This window comes from Salmo trutta, chromosome 12 (genome assembly GCF_901001165.1).
Source record: "Salmo trutta chromosome 12, fSalTru1.1, whole genome shotgun sequence".
NCBI lineage: Eukaryota > Metazoa > Chordata > Actinopteri > Salmoniformes > Salmonidae > Salmo > Salmo trutta.
Window position 1 is genome coordinate 44,599,386 of NC_042968.1, and position 24,343 is coordinate 44,623,728.

Consider the following 24,343-nt stretch of genomic DNA (forward strand, 5'->3'; position numbering starts at 1 on the left):
CAAAATACTTTTCATTCTCCTTCTTGGACTTCCAGTAGTCAGACCTAAGACATCAGGGGAGGAGACTCTGGCCAATCAGTGACATTAAACAATAAAGAACGTCTCTGTGTGTGTATGTGTGTGTGTGTGTGTATATTGTGTGTGTGTGTGTATTGTGTGTGTGTATGTGTGTGTGTGTATTGTGTGTGTGTGTGTATGTGTGTGTGTATGTGTGTGTGTGTGTGTGTGTGTGTGTGTGTGTGTGTGTGTGTGTGTGTGTGTGTGTGTGTGTGTGTGCTGACCTGTTTGGTGCGTCTGAACATGGGTGCGGGGCTGGTTGGGCAGCTCTGTCGGGCAGCCAGGCGAGAGGCAGGGGGTCGGAGGCCTTCCATGGGGTCAAACAGATCAACACTCAACACTGGGAAACCTGCATAGCTGGGGAGGCAGAACACACTGGGGTTAACACATAGCTGGGGAGACAGAACACACTGGGGTTAACACATAGCTGGGGAGGCAGAGCACACTGGGGTTAACACATAGCTGGGGAGGCAGAACACACTGGGGTTAACACATAGCTGGGGAGACAGAACACACTGGGGTTAACACATAGCTGGGGAGACAGAACACACTGGGGTTAACACATAGCTGGGGAGGCAGAACACACTGGGGTTAACACATAGCTGGGGAGACAGAACACACTGGGGTTAACACATAGCTGGGGAGGCAGAACACACTGGGGTTAACACATAGCTGGGGAGGCAGAACACACTGGGGTTAACACATAGCTGGGGAGGCAGAACACACTGGGGTTAACACATAGCTGGGGAGGCAGAACACACTGGGGTTAACACATAGCTGGGGGAGGCAGAACACTGGGGTTAACACATAGCTGGGGAGGCAGAACACATTGGGGTTAACACATAGCTGGGGAGGCAGAACACACTGGGGTTAACACATAGCTGGGGAGGCAGAACACACTGGGGTTAACACATAGCTGGGGAGGCAGAACACACTGGGGTTAACACATAGCTGGGGGAGGCAGAACACACTGGGGTTAACACATAGCTAGGGGAGGCAGAACACACTGGGGTTAACATATAGCTGGGGGAGGCAGAACACACTGGGGTTAACACATAGCTGGGGAGGCAGAACACACTGGGGTTAACACATAGCTGGGGGAGGCAGAATACACTGGGGTTAACACATAGCTGGGGAGACAGAACACACTGGGGTTAACACATAGCTGGGGAGGCAGAACACACTGGGGTTAACACATAGCTGGGGAGGCAGAACACACTGGGGTTAACATATAGCTGGGGGAGGCAGAACACACTGGGGTTAACACATAGCTGGGGAGGCAGAACACACTGGGGTTAACACACACAGACACAGACACACAGACACAGACACACACACACACACACACACACACACACACACACACACAGATATACACACACACAGATATACACACACAGACACACAGACACACACACACAGACACACACACACAGACACACACAGACACACACACACAGTGGGTTCAGCACCTGTAGCAGAGTGGGTGCTCCTCTCCATCAGGCAGATGGGGTAGTTCTGGGGGTGTGATGAAGACTGTGTGCTCGCTGCGCTGTGATTCGTCGATCTCTATCAGCCTGGTCTCATCTGGCTTATCGCTGTCCACCTGAGGGGAGGGACATGAAACAGGTCATGTGCAGGAAGGGAACCAGGCTTTAGTGTTGTATCCACTAGTCAGTCCCTATCCTAGGAGACAGTCCTTCACTGTGTGTAGCTAGTCCCTATCCTAGGAGACAGTCCTTCACTGTGTGTAGCTAGTCCCTATCCTAGGAGACAGTCCTTCACTGTGTGTAGCTAGTCCCTATCCTAGGAGACAGTCCTTCACTGTGTGTAGCTAGTTCCTATCCTAGGAGACAGTCTGGAAGAAGTCGGTAGTTGACCTCTCTCTCTCATAGATGATGTACATGAGGCTCTGAAGTTAAGTCAACTGTTAGTAGATAAAACTCCACTTTGTGTTGTACACTTTCTGTCACTGCAGTGAATAGTGAGGGGACCCCCCCCAAATGGGTCAGTGACTCCATTAAAGCTGTTAAAGGGTTAAGGTTATGGTTAAACGGGTCAGTGACTCCATTAAAGCTGTTAAAGGGTTATGGTTAAACGGGTCAGTGACTCCATTAAAGCTGTTAAAGGGTTTTAAGGTTATGGTTAAACGGGTCAGTGACTCCATTAAAGCTGTTAAAGGGTTTTAAGGTTATGGTTAAACGGGTCAGTGACTCCATTAAAGCTGTTAAAGGGTTAAGGTTATGGTTAAACGGGTCAGTGACTCCATTAAAGCTGTTAAAGGGTTAAGGTTATGGTTAAACGGGTCAGTGACTCCATTAAAGCTGTTAAAGGGTTTTAAGGTTATGGTTAAATGGGTCAGTGACTCCATTAAAGCTGTTAAAGGGTTTTAAGGTTATGGTTAAACGGGTCAGTGACTCCATTAAAGCTGTTAAAGGGTTAAGGTTATGGTTAAACGGGTCAGTGACTCCATTAAAGCTGTTAAAGGGTTAAGGTTATGGTTAAATGGGTCAGTGACTCCATAAAAGCTGTTAAAGGGTTAAGGTTATGGTTAAACGGGTCAGTGACTCCATTAAAGCTGTTAAAGGGTTAAGGTTATGGTTAAACGGGTCAGTGACTCCATTAAAGCTGTTAAAGGGTTAAGGTTATGGTTAAATGGGTCAGTGACTCCATTAAAGCTGTTAAAGCGTTAAGGTTATGGTTAAACGGGTCAGTGACTCCATAAAAGCTGTTAAAGGGTTAAGGTTATGGTTAAACGGGTCAGTGACTCCATTAAAGCTGTTAAAGGGTTAAGGTTATGGTTAAATGGGTCAGTGACTCCATTAAAGCTGTTAAAGGGTTTTAAGGTTATGGTTAAACGGGTCAGTGACTCCATTAAAGCTGTTAAAGGGTTTTAAGGTTATGGTTAAATGGGTCAGTGACTCCATTAAAGCTGTTAAAGGGTTTTAAGGTTATGGTTAAACGGGTCAGTGACTCCATTAAAGCTGTTAAAGGGTTAAGGTTAAATGGGTCAGTGACTCCATTAAAGCTGTTAAAGGGTTTTAAGGTTATGGTTAAACGGGTCAGTGACTCCATTAAAGCTGTTAAAGGGTTAAGGTTATGGTTAAACGGGTCAGTGACTCCATTAAAGCTGTTAAAGGGTTAAGGTTATGGTTAAACGGGTCAGTGACTCCATTAAAGCTGTTAAAGGGTTTTAAGGTTATGGTTAAACGGGTCAGTGACTCCATTAAAGCTGTTAAAGGGTTAAGGTTATGGTTAAATGGGTCAGTGACTCCATTAAAGCTGTTAAAGGGTTTTAAGGTTATGGTTAAATGGGTCAGTGACTCCATTAAAGCTGTTAAAGGGTTTTAAGGTTATGGTTAAATGGGTCAGTGACTCCATTAAAGCTGTTAAAGGGTTAAGGTTATGGTTAAACGGGTCAGTGACTCCATTAAAGCTGTTAAAGGGTTAAGGTTATGGTTAAATGGGTCAGTGACTCCATTAAAGCTGTTAAAGGGTTTTAAGGTTATGGTTAAACGGGTCAGTGACTCCATTAAAGCTGTTAAAGGGTTAAGGTTATGGTTAAATGGGTCAGTGACTCCATTAAAGCTGTTAAAGGGTTTTAAGGTTATGGTTAAACGGGTCAGTGACTCCATTAAAGCTGTTAAAGCGTTAAGGTTATGGTTAAACGGGTCAGTGACTCCATTAAAGCTGTTAAAGGGTTTTAAGGTTATGGTTAAACGGGTCAGTGACTCCATTAAAGCTGTTAAAGGGTTAAGGTTATGGTTAAATGGGTCAGTGACTCCATTAAAGCTGTTAAAGGGTTTTAAGGTTATGGTTAAATGGGTCAGTGACTCCATTAAAGCTGTTAAAGGGTTAAGGTTATGGTTAAACGGGTCAGTGACTCCATAAAAGCTGTTAAAGGGTTAAGGTTATGGTTAAATGGGTCAGTGACTCCATTAAAGCTGTTAAAGGGTTAAGGTTATGGTTAAACGGGTCAGTGACTCCATTAAAGCTGTTAAAGGGTTTTAAGGTTATGGTTAAACGGGTCAGTGACTCCATTAAAGCTGTTAAAGCGTTAAGGTTATGGTTAAACGGGTCAGTGACTCCATTAAAGCTGTTAAAGGGTTTTAAGGTTATGGTTAAATGGGTCAGTGACTCATGGGCTGTGTGGTGAAAGAGGTGAATTCAAGCTGTTAAAGGTCAGCAGAAGAGTGAGGATGTATTTAGTGTGGGAGCAGATGGATGAGGTTAAGGCGGTATTTTCTTAGTTAAAACATTGTTAGTTTTCACAGCAACAGTGTCTGTCTGGTCTCTTCTTCTGGGTAAATGTCTCATTAGTGTGGAATCTTTCCTCTACTGCTAGAAACCATTTCCACTTTATTACTAAAACAATCACTGAGCATGAAATGAGATGTTTTCCCATGTTGAGAAGCACTTTAAGATAAACTGATTAAGGTGTGGTTGTACAGTGTGTTACAGTCTGAGTGTTTAGTATTGTACCAGAGCTGAACTAGCCAGAGAGACAGCCAAGAGACAGTGAGGATGTAAAACCTGCCAGAGGCTACACTTCCTCTGTTGGAGGAGACAAGTCCAAAACAAAGACACAAGCTAAAGCTTGGACTGCAGAGAGAGGCTGTGTTTCTCTGTTTCTGGTCGAGAACATTGAGTTCAGCTGATCTGGACATGGAGCTCCCTGAGGGAGTGGGTGGGTGGGAGTGTGTGTGTGTGGGAGTGTGTGTGTGTGTGTGTGTGTGTGTGTGTGTGTGTGTGTGTGTGTGTGTGTGTGTGTGTGTGTGTGTGTGTAATCCTCTCAGGGACACCACAGTGCAGTGAGGGTGTCATTGAGATAAGCCCTTCTGGTGAGTTAACCTGATATACTTAAGGAGTAGGGAGAGAAGGATGGATTGAAGAAGGGAGGGAGGAGGGAGGGAGGGAGAGAAGGGTGGATCGAGGAAGGGAGGGAGGGAAGGCCCGCCTCCCTCCCTCCCTGCTTCCCCGCCTCCCTCCCCACTCCCTGCCTCCCCCCATCCCTCCAGATACTGATTACTGAATGTCATGTTTCACTACATCAGATGTAGAGGGAGAGATCTGACAGGACAACACAAACCACTGAGTCTACCACACAGACAGACAGACAGACAGACAGACAGACAGACAGACAGACAGACAGACAGACAGACAGACACGGTAACACACACACGGTAACACACACACGGTAACACACATACACACACGGTAACACACATACACACACGGTAACACACACACACACACACACACACACACACACACAGTAACAGCAAATGGACCACACAATTGGATCAGGGTTTCAGTACACTGACTCTCCTCTCCCTGGGAGAGACAAGAAAATACGCTTTAGAAGAATCAACTGTGAACCTCCACATCAACTCTACCATCAGGCCTTTTACACATCACTGAGCCGCTAAAAAGCCCTTCTCAGCACAAGTCATGAAAAATTCAAGGCTGAAATCATTAGACGCCAGTGCTGCTCTTAACTGCTGCTGCAGAAACCTGGATATAACGATCCACAATGAAAGACCAGCTGTAATGCAGAGTAGAGAGACTCGCTGTGTTTTACTACAGACGGGAAGGTAACAGAGACAGAGAGGTGGACTGTCCTGTGTTTTACTACAGAAGGGAAGGTAACAGAGACAGAGAGGTGGACTGTCCTGTGTTTTACTACAGAAGGGAAGGTAACAGAGACAGAGAGGTGGACTGTCCTGTGTTTTACTACAGAAGGGAAGGTAACAGAGACAGAGAGGTGGACTGTCCTGTGTTTTACTACAGAAGGGAAGGTAACAGAGACAGAGAGGTGGACTGTCCTGTGTTTTACTACAGAAGGGAAGGTAACAGAGACAGAGAGGTGGACTGTCCTGTGTTTTACTACAGAAGGGAAGGTAACAGAGACAGAGAGGTGGACTGTCCTGTGTTTTACTACAGAAGGGAAGGTAACAGAGACAGAGAGGTAGACTGTCCTGTGTTTTACTACAGAAGGGAAGGTAACAGAGACAGAGAGGTGGACTGTCCTGTGTTTTACTACAGAAGGGAAGGTAACAAAGACAGAGAGGTGGACTGTCCTGTGTTTTACTACAGAAGGGAAGGTAACAGAGACAGAGAGGTGGACTGTCCTGTGTTTTACTACAGAAGGGAAGGTAACAGAGACAGAGAGGTGGACTGTCCTGTGTTTTACTACAGAAGGGAAGGTAACAGAGACAGAGAGGTGGACTGTCCTGTGTTTTACTACAGAAGGGAAGGTAACAGAGACAGAGAGGTGGACTGTCCTGTGTTTTACTACAGAAGGGAAGGTAACAGAGACAGAGAGGTGGACTGTCCTGTGTTTTACTACAGAAGGGAAGGTAACAGAGACAGAGAGGTGGACTGTCCTGTGTTTTACTACAGAAGGGAAGGTAACAGAGACAGAGAGGTGGACTGTCCTGTGTTTTACTACAGAAGGGAAGGTAACAGAGACAGAGAGGTGGACTGTCCTGTGTTTTACTACAGAAGGGAAGGTAACAGAGACAGAGAGGTGGACTGTCCTGTGTTTTACTACAGAAGGGAAGGTAACAGAGAGAGAAGTGGACTGTCCTGTGTTTTACTACAGAAGGGAAGGTAACAGAGACAGAGAGGTGGACTGTCCTGTGTTTTATTATAGAAGGGAAGGTAACAGAGACAGAGAGGTGGACTGTCCTGTACTGAGAAGCTCAACAGCAGTAGTTAATCAGCAACCTGCTTCTAGAGAGCTAGCTAGGTGGTGCTGACTTCCTCTTGTAGTTCCACTAACTGCTCCTAGAGAGCTAGCTAGGTGGTGCTGACTTCCTCTTGTAGTTCACACTAACTGCTCCTAGAGAGCTAGCTAGGTGGTGCTGACTTCCTCTTGTAGTTCACACTAACTGCTCCTAGAGAGCTAGCTAGGTGGTGCTGACTTCCTCTTGTAGTTCCACTAACTGCTCCTAGAGAGCTAGCTAGGTGGTGCTGACTTCCTCTTGTAGTTCACACTAACTGCTCCTAGAGAGCTAGCTAGGTGGTGCTGACTTCCTCTTGTAGTTCACACTAACTGCTCCTAGAGAGCTAGCTAGGTGGTGCTGACTTCCTCTTGTAGTTCCACTAACTGCTCCTAGAGAGCTAGCTAGGTGGTGGTGACTTCCTCTTGTAGTTCACACTAACTGCTCCTAGAGAGCTAGCTAGGTGGTGCTGACTTCCTCTTGTAGTTCCACTAACTGCTCCTAGAGAGCTAGCTAGGTGGTGCCGACTTCCTCTTGTAGTTCACACCAACTGCTCCTAGAGAGCTAGCTAGGTGGTGCTGACTTCCTCTTGTAGTTCCACTAACTGCTCCTAGAGAGCTAGCTAGGTGGTGCCGACTTCCTCTTGTAGTTCACACTAACTGCTCCTAGAGAGCTAGCTAGGTGGTGCTGACTTCCTCTTGTAGTTCACACTAACCGCTCCTAGAGAGCTAGCTAGGTGGTGCCGACTTCCTCTTGTAGTTCACACTAACTGCTCCTAGAGAGCTAGCTAGGTGGTGCTGACTTCCTCTTGTAGTTCACACTAACCGCTCCTAGAGAGCTAGCTAGGTGGTGCTGACTTCCTCTTGTAGTTCACACTAACTGCTCCTAGAGAACTAGCTAGGTGGTGCTGACTTCCTCTTGTAGTTCACACTAACTGCTCCTAGAGAGCTAGCTAGGTGGTGCTGACTTCCTCTTGTAGTTCCACTAACTGCTCCTATAGAGCTAGCTAGGTGGTGCTGACTTCCTCTTGTAGTTCACACTAACTGCTCCTAGAGAGCTAGCTAGGTGGTGCTGACTTCCTCTTGTAGTTCACACTAACTGCACCTAGAGAGCTTGCTAGGTGGTGCTGACTTCCTCTTGTAGTTCCACTAACTGCTCCTAGAGAGCTAGCTAGGTGGTGCTGACTTCCTCTTGTAGTTCACACAAACTGCTCCTAAGGGCTACTGACCCACATTATCATACCCTGTAGAATGAAGCAATATATTCACACTATCATACCCTGTAGAATGAAGCAATATATTCACACTATCATACCCTGTTGATTGAAGCAACAGTAGTATGGACAGAACTTAGTTGATAGTAAATCAGTTGTGTCAGGGTGGTAGAGTGGTAGAGTGTCAGGGTGGTAGAGTGTCAGGGTGGCAGAGTGTCAGGGTGGTAGAGTGTCAGGGTGGTAGAGTGTCAGGGTGGTAGAGTGGTAGAGTGTCAGAGTTGTAGAGTGTCAGGGTAGTAGAGTGTCAGGGTGGTAGAGTGTCAGGGTGGTAGAGTGTCAGGGTGGTAGAGTGTCAGGGTGGTAGAGTGTCAAGATGGTAGAGAGGTATAGTGTCAGGGTGGTAGAGTGGTATAGTGTCAGGGTGGTAGAGCGGCAGGGTGGTAGAGTGGTAGAGTCAGGGTGGTAGAGTGGTAGAGTGTCAGGGTGGTAGAGTGGTACGATGTCAGGGTGGTAGATTGGTACGATGTCAGGGTGGTAGATTGGTACGATGTCAGGGTGGTAGATTGGTACGATGTCAGGGTGGTAGAGTGGTAGTGTCAGGGTGGTAGAGTGTCAGGGTGGTAGAGTGTCAGGGTGGTAGAGTGGTAGAGTGTCAGGGTGGTAGATTGGTACGATGTCAGGGTGGTAGAGTGGTAGTGTCAGGGTGGTAGAGTGGTAGAGTGTCAGGGTGGTAGAGTGTCAGGGTGGTTGTTGAGACTTCTAGCTCACTCAGGAAAAAAAAAAGATAAATAGATAAAAGAGAAGCAAATGGGTCTGATGTGTTCAATTAAATGGGGAACGAGTTATTTCCTTAAGTTTCTTAGATGCTCAGATATGTTATGTTATGTGCGCATGCGCAGCTTCACTAGAGACTTAAATTACAGCACCTGGTAATCACTTCACCGTAGACAATCATCAGGAGCACACATCCTGTTGGTTTATGACCTGTGGTCATTTGATTTAAAATAAAATTAAGGACAAAACACGAGTCATGACATTGTGTGCTTCCTGGTGAGCCTTTTCGGAGGGCTAAATAACGAAAATCCGAACAGTCATAAACCACGGTTCTCCTTTACATGGATAATGCAAGTGCTAGAACATTCGTCACGAGACTAACTTCTGATAAGCAAACAGTCCACCCATAAAGCTGTCTGCTCATCTGTTGACTTACTAGGCAAATCATTAATGAGTGAAAGCCAAGAAGAGGATAGAGTCTACAGTTAAAGGACTACTTAAAACCCAGTTGGCAGAAAACACTTGAGCTTGAGTTAAACGCTAGAAAAGTTGGCAAGATGGCAGCATCAGAGGAGGAGCTGGAGAGGCTAAAACAGAAGCGGTCAGCAGCCCAGACTGCATTCACTAGAAGAGCCAATTACCTCACCTCCAGAGCTAGTGCACTGGGGGAAAGTGAAATGAGAAGTGAGTGGAGGAACTTTAAAGTGGATCACTCCAGAGTCAGAGATGCAGGGTTTGAGTATGCCACAGCCCTGAGAGAAGTGGACAATGATGAAGCCAAAAAGAAGGCGGAAAACATTGATGGAAAAACAGCAGAATGTGACTAAGTTTGATGAAACTGAACAAATCATCCTGATCAGCTTCTGGACAAGGTTCGCTGAGGCGGAATTTACCACCCTCACTGAAGAGGCTGGATCATCCATGGACCAGGCCGAGGACACCGATCACCACCATATGACCAGGAGGGAATGTGAATTGATTCATAGGAACCTGGAACGGGAGGTCAACAACTTCGAACGAGGATTGGATGAGTGGAAAGATTTGATCCCTCGGTCCAAGGCAACAGAGTCAAAGGACCAGATCCGAAAGTTGAAGAAAAGGTGTGAAAAACTGTGGGATGAGTGGGCATGGAAAGGCGGTCCTCAATCCGACGACGAAGGGAAACTGGGAAAAGTGAAAATTGTGGAGCAGGAGGAGCCAGTTGGGACTTACAACTACAGGCCCCAGATCAGCCTAGAACGTGCACGCTTGCCCATGTTTGCTGGTAATATGAGGGATTACTACCGCTGGAAAGCTGAATGGGAGGACTTGCAACGTCTGGGAAACCCTCATGGATTGGAAAATGTGAGAAAATTCCATCTCTTGGGAAGCCTAGATGAAAAAGTCAAGAGGGACCTCGTATTGTCCAGCTGTGGATCCGCCAACGACGTGTTCAGGCTCCTGGACAACAAGTACGGAAATAAGCCAAAAATAGTGCTGCTGATTGCACAAGAAGTGCAAGGACTTTGCCCCATCAAAGGAAACCATCCGAGGAAGACAATCGAACTGATTCAAGCCGTGGAGAGAGCTCTTCGTGACCTACAAGTCTTAGGGGAGGAAGATGCTGTGAAGAACCGAGTGGTTGTGCAGTCGATTGAAAGTAAGCTTCCTGACTCCCTGAAAGAAAAGTGGTTAACACACAAAAATGACCCTGGAAGCGGGTTTTCACCACGCAACCACTGACTGTCTACTGCAATACTTGAAGAAGCAGGAGGACACTCGAGGAGCTAGACCAGCTACAGCCTAGCTCGGCGGACAATACTGAGAGGTCGAGCGAAAAGAAAAAGGAAAGGAGGGCATTCACCAGAGCCACATCAGGAAACACCCTAAAGGGCGCTCAACCAAGCTCATGCATCACATGTGGAGACAACGAGCACGGAGGTAGGCTGTTCGCCTGCAAGGTCTTCAAGAAGCTCAATCTGACAGGCAAGAAGGCTCAGCTTAGGAGAGCAGGAGCATGCTTTAAGTGCTTGCGCCTTCATGGTGACGATGGCGGCTGCACACAAAAGTATCTATGCTCAAAGGATGACTGTCAGAAAGAGGGCTCTTCAGACCACAATTACTTGCTCTGTCCGAAGTCACAGATCAAGAAGAAAGAGGAAAAGAGCGGAGAGCAGAGCGATGCAAAATTGGGGAAAAGGGGGCTTGTACTAACCAACAAACAGGAGGAGCTCCTTGCTAAACTTTCTCCAGAGCTGCGAGCAGAGTTCAAAGAAGCCTTTTCAAATAAGATCACGACAAAAGTGTGTGCTAGCGTTGGTTGTGAGCCAAAAGAGTGCCCTGTCATAATGATGCTACTGGATGTGACGACAAACTCTGGCCAGCTAGTCGGTACGTTGATTGATCTCGCTTCAGATACTAATTATATCTCTAATAAAGCAGCAGAGCGTCTCAAGCTAAATGGTGAGAACATTAAGTTGATTGTCCAAGGTGTTGGAGGGATGGAGAAAACCATTACTACCATGAAGTATCCCCTGAGGCTGAGAGTAAAAACTCCCAGAGGTACAATAGCAGAGCACAAACTCCTCTGTTACGGCTTGGAAGATGTTGCGAAGGTGAACCAAGCTGTCACACCACAGCAACTGCAGAAGTTCTTTCCAAATGTTCAACTCAAGGACTTGGTCCGGCCCGAAAAGATCGACCTGTTGATTAGCCACAGAGAGGGTTGCCTTGTCCCACAGCCAGTCAGAGTAGTTGGAGACCTCGTCCTCTGGGATGGTCCCCTTGGGAAGGCTGTTGGTGGAACGCATCCTGACCTCTTTGAAGTGATAGACCTGGCAGTGCACAGGTCTGAAACACATTTCGCTAGGTCAATGAGCAGCTTCAAGGGCAGCTTCAAGGGCGTACAAAGAGATTCTCGTGAAGACGGGAGGACCCAGTGGAGTTTCGGTGGAAGAAGACGCAATCCTCCGAAACACTGCAACTACCAACAAAGACGTTTTTGAATGGTTCAAGTGGGACAGTATTGGCGCCGCCTGTGATCCTCAGTGTGGTGGCTGCAGATGCGGTAGGTGCCCCCCTGGAGGCAAGGAAATGACCCTAGGAGAGGAAAGAGACTTGGAGAAAATAAAGGAATGTCTCACCTACGTGCAAGCTGACAAGCACAGCGAATCCCCTCACTGGGACGCAGCTTACCCGTGGAAAGGAGACCCCACAACGCTGCCTGACAATCGACGTGCAGTGGAAGCGACCTTTTTAAACACTGAGAAACGACTGGAGAGGGAGCCGGAATGGAAGGCTGCGTACAGAGAGCAAATCCACGATATGGTCTCAAGAGGGGCTGCCGTTAAAGTCACCCAGGAGGAAATCGATAGCTGGAAGGGACCTAAGTGGTATATCAGTCATTTAGTTGCTCTTAATCCTCACTCAACCACTACCCCTGTAAGAATTGTCTGGAACAGTAGCCAAGAATTCATGGGAATAAGTTTAAATGACCTACTGTACAAGGGTCCTGATGTCCTAAATCAGATAAGGGGCGTGCTTCTGAGATTCAGGACTGGGTTGTACGCCGCACTGGGTGATGTAAAAAAATTTTACAACTCTGTCTGGCTAGAAGACAAAGAAGTACACCTCCATCGATTCCTCTGGAGAGACAATCCTGAGGAGGTGATCGAAGTCTTTGCTGTCGTCAGGGTCAACATTGGCGATAAACCTGCTGGTTGTATCGCCCAGGTGGCAATGAGAGAAACAGCCAACCTGCCCCAGTTTGCAGCCATGGTTGAGGAGCGCCGAGTTGTGGTAGAAGATAGTTATGTGGATGACATCTTGACGTCCCACAATGACTTGCAGATACTGGAGAAAATCACCAAAGGAGTGGAAAAGATCTTAAAGGCTGGAGGCTTCTCCCTTAAGCCATGGGTCTTATCAGGCCAAAGTGGGAGGTCAGCAACCACAACTGATGCCAGTATCAGTAAGACAACTGTGAGTGTGCCCAAAATGCTGGTGTTACCCAACCAGATGCGGGACGAAGAGAGCAAAGCACTTGGAGTCGGTTATGAACCAGAGACCGACAAACTTCTTGTGATGACCTCTGTAAATTTCTCAAAGAAGAGAGGAAAGATGAGAACAGGAGTCGATTTGCGCGAAGAGGAAGTCAGAGGTAAAACTCCAAACCCATTGACCCGTCAGATGCTGCTAAGCCAGATCGTTGGATTCTACGACCCCATTGGTCTTGCCACACCCGCAAAGCAGAAAGGGGTTATGCTTGTGAGAGAAGCTTACCAAGAAGTGAGTATAAGCAGTCCAGTTAAGGACACTTGGGATGACCCACTCTCACCAAAACTACGGGAGGCTTCCATAAGACTCCTCGAAGAATATGTGAGACTTGCCCAGATCAGGTTCGAAAGAAGCCTCACACCAACTGGAGCCATAGGCCATCCAATGGGAGTCACGTTTTCAGATGGGAGTAAGGCTTCCTATGGCGTGGTGCTCTATCGCCGTTGGGAGACGCAGAATGGGGTCGTAGTGAGGCTGGTTGAGTCAAAAGCAAAGCTTACCCCTCTCAACCAGAAAGGAGACGTGATTAAGGCAGAGGTATGTGGTGCTGTCTTTTTGATCCGCCTGAGAAAATACCTTGTAAAGCACTGCCGCATCAAGGTCGCACGCTGGGTCCACTTCGTGGATAGCCAAACAATCCTGGGAGCAATTCACAAGGATAGCTATGGCTACCAAACTTTCTTCGCTAACCGCATCGGAGAGATCCAGAAGGCTGGACCAGTGGAAGACTGGAGGTGGATTGAGGGCAACCTGAACATAGCAGACATCATCACGGAACCGCTGTACCTTTAATCCCGTTCCGGTCGTGGCTGGGGGCCTTGCTTGCGAGGGAAGCTCACGAAGCGAATCATGAAGGGGTGGCTGCCACACTGCTGCACACTAAAAGAAAGGCCTGGGTTGTGCAAGGTCGGAGGACAGTGAAGAAGGCGGTCAACAGGTGCATCACTTGCAAGAAGCAAGTGGGCCAGCAAGTGATGAGCGCTCTTCCTTAGGAACGTACCAGTAGAGCGAACCCATTCGAGTATACTACACTAGACCTCTTTGGACCCTTTGAAGTGAGGGACGCTGTTAAGAAAAGAACCAAGAAAAAGGTCTGGGGAGTCGTGTATTGCTGCATGACTTCCAGAGCCATCCATGCCGATCTCATCGACGACCAGTCTTCTGAGAGCTTTCTTCAGGCCTACTCCCGGTTCACTGCTCTGAGGGGGCATCCCAAAAAGCTATGGTCAGACAGAGGCACAAACTTCTTGGGAGCCAGGCCTGCTCAGAGAGAGCTACACAAGCACCTGGCCTGTTTGCAGAAGGCATCCGTTGAAGACAAGGCTGCCAGAAATAGCACAGAGTGGCAATGGGACTTTCATCCTGCAGACTTGCCACACAGGAATGGAGCAGCAGAGGCAGCTGTCAAGCTCCTTAAAAGAGCTCTTAATAGTCTTGGCGGAACAACTGGCTGCTACACCTGGGGGGAGTTCCAGACCCTTCTCTACTCTGCAGCCAACTTGACTAATGAGCGACCCATCGACGCCAGGGCACAGGAACAAGAGGACTCAGTGGAGTACTTGACCCCCAACTCCCTTATCCTGGGGCGCACCGGACAGGGAGGTGACATACACGGAATCGACATGGAAACCCGCTCTTGGCACAGGCTGAGGGCTGTCCAGGCTGGAGTCGACAGGTTCTGGAAGAAATGGAGCGAACTGGCAGGACCAAACTTGTTCATACGACACAAGTGGCACCGAGCAGAGAGAAGTATCAAGGTTGGAGACGTAGTCTGGATTGCGGACCAGAACGCTCTGAGGGGGCAGTTCCGGCTCGGCCGGGTTGCTACAACATATCCAGACGAGAAGGGGGTTGTCCGGGATGCGGACATAACAACCTGCATGGGTCTTCCTGCTCCCATGGTTCCCAGGGCCCGGAGAAAGGACTCTACCATGCACACGGAAATCGTCATTCGCAGGGATGAGCGTAGGTTGGTGATCTTGATTCCTGCTGAAGACCAAGAGGAGGTAAGATAAGTCCTCACCATGGGTACCCAAAGACTGTGACTCTGTGTTCTTTGCTTAGCTAGCGGGTAACCCTGGGAGGCAACTGAGTGCTTCGAGGGCAAACCTACACTCAGTAGGAGGAAAGGTGGTGGAGCCTACCTCCTTAGTTAATACATGTTTGTTTGTAAATGCCTACTAAGACTGGACTTTAGTTTGAAATTCTCACTGAGAGACTCAAGAGACTGTGCCCTCCTTGGATCTTCGATCAGTCGGCCAAGTGGGAGGTGTTGAGACTTCTAGCTCACTCAGGAAAAAAAAAAGAAAAAAGAAAAGATAAATAGATAAAAGAGAAGCAAATGGGTCTGATGTGTTCAATTAAATGTTTCTTAGATGCTCAGATATGTTATGTTATGTGCGCATGCGCAGCTTCACTAGAGACTTAAATTACAGCACCTGGTAATCACTTCACCGTAGACAATCATGAGGAGCACACAGCCCGTTGGTTTATGACCTGTGGTCATTTGATTTAAAATAAAATTAAGGACAAAACACGAGTCATGACATTGTGTGCTTCCTGGTGAGCCTTTTCGGAGGGCTAAATAACGAAAATCCGAACAGTGGTAGATTGGTACGATGTCAGGGTGGTAGATTGGTACGATGTCAGGGTGGTAGAGTGGTTGAGTGGTAGAGTGTCAGGGTGGTAGAGTGGTACGATGTCAGGGTGGTAGAGTGGTTGAGTGGTAGAGTGTCAGGGTGGTAGAGTGTCAGGGTGGTAGAGTGGTACGATGTCAGGGTGGTAGAGAGGTACGATGTCAGGGTGGTAGAGTGTCAGGGTGGTAGAGTGTGAGGGTGGTAGGATGTCAGGGTGGTAGAGAGGTATAGTGTCAGGGTGGTAGGGTGGTAGAGTGTCAGGGTGGTAGAGTGGTATAGTGTCAGGGTGGTAGAGTGTCAGGGTGGTAGGGTGGTAGAGTGTCAGGGTGGTAGAGTGTCAGGGTGGTAGATTGTCAAGATGGTAGAGAGGTATAGTGTCAGGGTGGTAGAGCGGCAGGGTGGTAGAGTGGTATAGTGTCAGGGTGGTAGGGTGGTAGAGTGTCAGGGTGGTATAGTGTCAGGGTGGTATAGTGTCAGGGTGGTAGAGTGTCAGGGTGGTAGAGAGGTATAGTGTCAGGGTGGTAGAGCGGCAGGGTGGTAGAGTGGTAGAGTGTCAGGGTGGCAGAGTGTCAGGATGTACGAGTGTCAGAGTGGTATAGTGTGAGGGTAGACACAGTCAGACTCACCTTGCCTCCTTTGTCTGCACTGTAGAGCTGCATGCACAGGGAGGCAGAGAGGAGAGAGGGAACAAGAGAAGAGAAGAGAAGAGAAGAGAAGAGAAGAGAAGAGAAGAGGAGAAGCATGTTGAGTTAGAGACAGGTTGAGGAGAGCAGGACTGATGGGAAATAACCAGACAGTACCATGGTTAAAGGAAATAACCAGACAGTACTAAGGTTAAAGGAAATAACCAGACAGTACTAAGGTAGAAGGAAATAACCAGACAGTATCACGGTTAAATGAAATAACCAGACAGTATCACGGTTAAATGAAATAACCAGACAGTACTAAGGTTAAAGGAAATAACCAGACAGTACTAAGGTAGAAGGAAATAACCAGACAGTATCACGGTTAAATGAAATAACCAGACAGTATCACGGTTAAATGAAATAACCAGACAGTACTAAGGTTAAAGGAAATAACCAGACAGTACTAAGGTTAAAGGAAATAACCAGACAGTACTAAGGTTAAAGGAAATAACCAGACAGTACTAAGGTAGAAGGAAATAACCAGACAGTACTAAGGTTAAAGGAAATAACCAGACAGTACTAAGGTAGAAGGAAATAACCAGACAGTACTAAGGTTAAAGGAAATAACCAGACAGTACTAAGGTTAAAGGAAATAACCAGACAGTACTAAGGTTAAAGGAAATAACCAGACAGTACTAAGGTTAAAGGAAATAACCAGACAGTACTAAGGTTAAAGGAAATAACCAGACAGTACTAAGGTTAAAGGAAATAACCAGACAGTACTAAGGTTAAAGGAAATAACCAGACAGTACTAAGGTAAAAGGAAATAACCAGACAGTACTAAAGTTAAAGGAAATAACCAGACAGTACTAAGGTTAAAGGGCTGATTGGACTAGGAGAGGCTACAACAAGAAAACTAGATAGATGTTAATCAGAGGTGGGCAATCTGATCCACAATGGGTCAGTGTGGGTGCAGGCTTTGGCTCCAGCCAAGCAGTAACACAACTAATTAAATTCATCACAGGGTGTTTCTCAAAATGCATACTACCGTGCTCCGAGCAAGCAAATTGGAGCACGGGAGGGTTGGAGTATCAAAGTACACGAAACACAGGGTTCGTACAGACAGTGACAAGTCAAAGTCAAGGACTTTCAAATACTTTTTACAAGCACTAATATATATTTCTAAGGACCATCAATTTGCAACAGTTCCTATTATGCAATTGTTTCTAGTCGCCACCGGATGGCAGCAGATCACCATAATCTGATTTACTATTCATCACCATCTTACAAGATCTATTCAATAATACGTGTTTCACTACTTATTTACGACATTCATGAGGGGTAAGTCAGTACTGATGATGTTGACCGATTTCCTTATATGACCTGTAACTCAGTAAAATCTTTGAAATTGTTGCGTTTATACGTTTGTTCATTGTACATGACAATAATATGAAATTGCCTTTATATTTCACAAAATGTTAGGTCCCACAGGCTATCCCAACATATAATGACATGAAAGTTCATTCTGACAGTGTAAATAGCCCTTAGTTTACTATAAAATATTGTATTCTATACACATTTGAAGAGCAACAAGTTATTGTGTTTGATAAGATTAAAGATTCTCTCAGGGGACCCTATTTACATTTTAAAGGACCCCACATGGGTTCTGGACCCCAAGTTTGAGAACCACTGTACTACTAACCTTTCTCCCTGCTGGCTTCAATGCTTCTTCTCTCTGTGTATCTCATTTGCCTCTTTCAGCCTGACTCACCACTGTCTGTCTCACTACTCTCAGTAAAGAAAATGTATTTTGTAATGAGAACTTTTAGCCCATCTTTTGATTATAGCTATCTTCATTTCAGTCCTGCTGAGGTCAGGCTCCGTTCAACGTTAGCTTCAAACTTAATCCGTTTCTTTTTGTTTGGGGGATGTCTGTTGACACGGCAGAATCCCACTGTCAGCAGCGTCTCTCTGCCACTTGCCACCGTAGGTCTGGCTGAGGTAGTTTGTTTCACCTCTCGGCCTGTCGTGGCCGGAGTTTCCCGATGGACAGAGTGGTGAGTGAATGCGTTGCTAACAAGGCAAATCCAGGGGAGCAGGCGAACATAATGAGCAGACATGAATCATTCATGATTCCACTCATTAGCAGAGGTAGGTGTGATTAAAACTCAGATCAACGCTGGGAATGCAATAATAAGTGGTTAAACGATCATTAACAAAATAAAAAGGCGAGTAAACGCTATTTCACAAATAAAAAGGCGAGTAAACTGCATTTACCCTCCACTACATCCCTGGATGGGTCTGGCAAAACCATACATAAACATCTGTATCCTGCCAGGCAGGGTTGAATCTACATTTGTCCGGCATTTTACCTATCGATCTGTTTGGGGACGCATAATCAGTCAGTTCTGTACCTGCTTGGCTGAGTGGCAGTGTGGGTGGAATGAGCAAGGCAACCTGAGCACCAAACACGTCAGGAAATAAACCTTGGTAGTCTGCCTAGAAATGAATTGGCCAAGGCCAATACATTTTTTCAAAAATAAATTATACTAACATATTTCATAATTTTCTGTTCTCCTCTCATTGTAATTCATGTACTACTAAAATGTCTGATTTTCAAAGTATTCAAGTACTTGAATTTCAGAGAACCAAATTTGAGTATTAAGCACCTCAATCCTAGAAACGGAGCACGAAGGGCACTTCTCAGATGCGTACTCATTTTGTACATATTTTGAAGCATGCATAAATGCAAGCTTCAATGGAAAGTATGTACAGAAACACACAAAACAACATTTCTTGAAATCAATGGCGGCCATTATTTGTTGCTGAAGTGAGAGAAAACGAACTCCGACTTCGGAATGAAATGTTGCCGCTTCACATCTCATATGTTGCCTGACTACAATATCTTATCTTGATACTTTAACAAATATCTACTGTGTTAATTTTAGCATGTTTACTTGACAACAATACCCACTGTAGCGTACGCCGATCACACGCCCGTAGTAAGTCAATAGGGCGAACGTTAACTGGCTAGCTACTACCGTTAGGTTAAAGGAAATAACCAGACAGTACCAAGGTTACTTAAAATCCAGACGGAAAATATTTACACAAGAAGCAACCTAATATCACACAGTCAAACTCTCAGTCATTTTGTAAGTTCACCATTCTGCCATTCTCACTGTTAAACATCGAAGCAAAATACCGGTCAAAGTATACAATCCTTTTCGGGCAAATAAACATATCATGGCATTAAGCAATGTGGCACATCAATGGTTCCTTTCAAATAAATACAGCAAAACGTTGGTGTTTCTGTCATGCCGTTTGGTTTAACACTGGAGCGATCAGCAGCAAACTGGTTGACATTGATTATAAAGCTTGTTCAAAGACATACTATTCCCTTGTCTGCAAAACACTAGATAGCCACGAAGAATTGGCAGCTAGCTTGCATAACATTAGTTTTAGGTCATTTTTAGCATGTTTACTATCTGTTTAGCTAGATTATTACGAGCTAACTGATAATTATGAAGTAAAACGTTTTCTTTGTGTATATCTTGTTTCGTCTGTATTGTTGCCATTCTCCTGGCTGGAAGAAGGGTCCGTGAATGGGGAGGTGTAGTGTGAGGTAATATAGTAGGGGGGAGTGCTTCTCAAATGTAATGGTTTATGCATACTCAAGAGAACGTCCTCGGGAAAATACACTAGAAGCATGAGAGTGTGCAGCACGGTAGCATGCATATTGAGAAACACCCAGTGACTCAGGGAAGCACGGTAGTATGCATATTGAGAAACACCCAGTGACTCAGGGAAGCACTGTAGTATGCATATTGAGAAACACCCAGTGACTCAGGGGAGCACGGTAGTATGCATATTGAGAAACACCCAGTGACTCAGGGGAGCACGGTAGTATGCATATTGAGAAACACCCAGTGACTCAGGGGAGCACGGTAGTATGCATATTGAGAAAAACCCAGTGACTCAGGGAAGCACGGTAGTATGCATATTGAGAAACACCCAGTGACTCAGGGAAGCACGGTAGTATGCATATTGAGAAACACCCAGTGACTCAGGGAAGCACGGTAGTATGCATATTGAGAAACACCCAGTGACTCAGGGAAGCACGGTAGTATGCATATTGAGAAACGCCCACAGTCTTCAATAAATACTTAATTAGTAAAAATCTGCTGTGTTACTGCTTTGGCTAAACCTACCTCAGCACCTAAACATAGTAGAGGGGAATGGAGGGGAATGGAAATGAATGGGAGATAGAGGGAAAGTAAAACTAGAGGATAGCAAGCATAGTTACTAGACAGGGAGGAGAACACTGATAGAGGATAGCATAGTTACTAGACAGGGAGGAGATCACTGATAGAGGATAGCATAGTTACTAGACAGGGAGGAGAACACTGATAGAGGATAGCATAGTTACTAGACGTGGAGGAGATCACTGATAGAGGATAGCATAGTTACTAGACAGGGAGGAGAACACTGATAGAGCATAGCATAGTTACTAGACAGGGAGGAGAACACTGATAGAGGATAGCATAGTTACTAGACAGGGAGGAGATCACTGATAGAGGATAGCATAGTTACTAGACAGGGAGGAGAACACTGATAGAGGATAGCATAGTTACTAGACAGGGAGGAGATCACTGATAGAGGATAGCATAGTTACTAGACAGGGAGGACAACACTGATAGAGGATAGCATAGTTACTAGACAGGGAGGAGATCACTGATAGAGGATAGCATAGTTACTAGACAGGGAGGAGAACACTGATAGAGGATAGCATAGTTACTAGACAGGAAGGAGAGCACTGATAGAGGATAGCAAGCATAGTTACTAGACAGGGAGGAGAACACTGATAGAGGATAGCATAGTTACTAGACAGGGAGGAGAACACTGATAGAGGATAGCATAGTTACTAGACAGGGAGGAGAACACTGATAGAGGATAGCATAGTTACTAGACGTGGAGGAGATCACTGATAGAGGATAGCATAGTTACTAGACAGGGAGGAGATCACTGATAGAGGATAGCATAGCTACTAGACAGGGAGGAGAACACTGATAGAGGATAGCAAGCATAGTTACTAGACAGGGAGGAGAACACTGATAGAGGATAGCATAGTTACTAGACGTGGAGGAGATCACTGATAGAGGATAGCATAGTTACTAGACAGGGAGGAGATCACTGATAGAGGATAGCATAGTTACTAGACAGGGAGGAGAACACTGATAGAGGATAGCAAGCATAGTTACTAGACAGGGAGGAGAACACTGATAGAGGATAGCATAGTTACTAGACAGGGAGGAGAACACTGATAGAGGATAGCATAGTTACTAGACAGGGAGGAGAACACTGATAGAGGATAGCATAGTTACTAGACAGGGAGGAGAACACTGATAGAGGATAGCATAGTTACTAGACAGGGAGGAGAACACTGATAGAGGATAGCATAGCTACTAGACAGGGAGGAGATCACTGATAGAATATAGCATAGTTACTAGACCAATGATAGAGGATAGCAAGCATAGTTACTAGACAGGGAGCAGAACACTGATAGAGGATAGCATAGATATTAGACAGGGAGGAGATCACTGATAGAGGATAGCATAGTTACTAGACAGGGAGGAAAACACTGATAAAGTAGAGCATAGTTACTAGACAGGGAGGAGAATACTGATAGAGGATAGCATAGTTACTAGACATGGAGGAGAACACTGATAGAGGATAACATAGTTACTAGACAGGGAGGAGAACACTGATAGAGGATAGCATAGTTACTAGACAGGGAGGAGATCACTGATAGAGGATAGCATAGTTACTAGACAGGGAGGAGAACACTAATAGAGGATAGCATAGTTACTAGACAGGGAAGAGATCACTGATAGAGGATAGCATAGTTACTAGACAGGGAGGAGAACACTGATAGAGGATAGCAAGCATAGTTACTAGACAGGGAGGAGAACACTGATAGAGGATAGCATAGTTACTAGATGTGGAGGAGATCACTGATAGAGGATAGCATAGTTACTAGACAGGGAGGAGATCACTGATAGAGGATAGCATAGCTACTAGACAGGGAGGAGAACACTGATAGAGGATAGCATAGTTACTAGACAGGGAGGAGATCTACTGATAGAGGATAGCATAGTTACTAGACAGGGAGGAGATCACTGATAGAGGATAGCATAGTTACTAGACAGGGAGGAGATCACTGATAAAGGATAGCATAGTCACTAGACAGGGAGGAGAACTGATGGAGGATAGCATAGTTACTAGACAGGGAGGAGAACACTGATATAGGATAGCATAGCTACTAGACAGGGAGGAGAACACTGATAGAGGATAGCATAGTTACTAGACAGGGAGGAGATCACTGATAGAGGATAACATAGTTACTAGACAGGGAGGATATCACTGATAGAGGATAGCATAGTTACTAGACAGGGAGGAGAACACTGATAGAGGATAGCATAGTTACTAGACTGGGAGGAGAACACTGATAGAGGATAGCATAGTTACTAGATAGGGAGGAGAACATTGATAGAGGATAGCATAGTTAGTAGACAGGGAGGAGAACACTGATAGAGGATAACATAGTTACTAGACAGGGAGGAGAACTGATAGAGGATAGCATAGCTACTAGACAGGGAGGAGAGCACTGATAGAGGATAGCATAGCTACTAGACATGGAGGAGAACACTGATAGAGGATAACATAGTTACTAGACAGGGAGGAGATCACTGATAGAGGATAGCATAGTTACTAGACAGGGAGGAGAACACTGATAGAGGATAGCATAGTTACTAGACGTGGAGGAGATCACTGATAGAGGATAGCATAGTTACTAGACAGGGAGGAGATCACTGATAGAGGATAGCATAGTTACTAGGCGTGGAGGAGATCACTGATAGAGGATAGCATAGTTACTAGACAGGGAGGAGATCACTGATAGAGGATAGCATAGTTACTAGACAGGGAGGAGAACACTGATAGAGGATAGCATAGTTACTAGACAGGGAGGAGATCACTGATGGAGGATAGTATAGTTACTAGACAGGGAGGAGAACACTGATAAATTATAGCATAGTTACTAGACAGGGAGATACATTTCACAGAGTATAGGTCTATATATGGCTAGGATGATAGTATTATAAACCAAGCTGTACCTTGTCCACACAGTCATCGAAGAAGGCCAAGCTGGCGTCTTTGTCTGAGACGAAGGAGCACTCCTCTATGAATCTGATGAACATCTGAGTCTTGGTCATCAGGGAGTAGAACTTCTGGTGGGACCGGTCTCTGCTCTTCAGGAACCCTACAGAACATTACAACCATATGAGAAACCTAAAAAGATACAGTAGAACCTCTGGTGGGAAAGGTCCTGGCTTTTCAGGAACCCTGAACACAACGGTTGGGGAGGGAGAAACGGAACAGAACATTTGTGGTTCACTGCTCGGTATATCTGGCAAAATAGGTTTAGGGTCTTGGAACCTTGACCATGAAGCACAATGCTTTATTTTTTATTTTTTTACCTTCATTTAACCAGGTAAGTCTTTATTTAACCAAGTGAGGCTTTATTTAACCAGGTAAGTCTTTATTTAACCAAGTGAGTCTTTATTTAACCAGGTAAGTCTTTATTTAACCAGGTAAGTCTTTATTTAACCTCTACGGGATTGGTGACCACCCACGGGACGGTTGAGCTAACGTGCGCAAATGCGATTAGCATGAGGTTGTAAGTAACAATAACATTTCCCAGGACATAGACATACGTACAGTTGAAGTCAGAAGTTTACATACACCTTTACCAAATACATTTAAACTCGTTTTTCACAATTCCTGACCTTTAATCCTAGTAAAAATTCACCACTTTATTTTAAGAATGTGAAATGTCAGAATAATAGTAGAGAGAATGATTTTTCAGCTTTTATTTCTTTCATCACATTCCCAGTGGGTCAGAAGTTTACATACACTCAATTAGTATTTGGTAGCATTGCCTTTAAATTGTTTAACTTGGGTCAAACGTTTCAGGTAGCCTTCCACAAGCTTCCCACAATAAGTTGGGTGAATTTTGACCCATTCCTCCTGACAGAGCTGGTGTAACGGAGTCAGGTTTGTAAGGCCTCCTTGCTCGCACACACTTTTTCAGTTCTGCCCACAAATTTTCTATGGGATTCAGGTCAGGGCTTTGTGATGGCCACTTCAATACCTTGATTTTGTTGTCCTTAAGCCATTTTGCCACAACTTTGGAAGTATGCTTGGGGTCATTGTCCATTT

At 45.6% G+C, this 24,343-nt stretch overlaps 1 protein-coding gene across 7 annotated transcripts in view; it reads right to left on the minus strand.

The window, feature by feature from the left end:
• The window catches only part of LOC115203619 (C-myc promoter-binding protein), a gene marked incomplete at its 5' end in the record, with an annotated part of 115,346 nt that overhangs the window by 54,647 nt on the left and 36,356 nt on the right, over positions 1 to 24,343 (minus strand). For 4 of the 7 annotated variants that reach the window (XM_029768461.1, XM_029768459.1, XM_029768460.1 and 1 more), the window contains 3 exon segments: positions 282 to 414; positions 1,530 to 1,663; positions 23,239 to 23,384. In XM_029768461.1, coding sequence (XP_029624321.1) covers positions 282 to 414; positions 1,530 to 1,663; positions 23,239 to 23,384 — 413 coding nt within the window. 7 annotated transcript variants of the gene reach the window in all.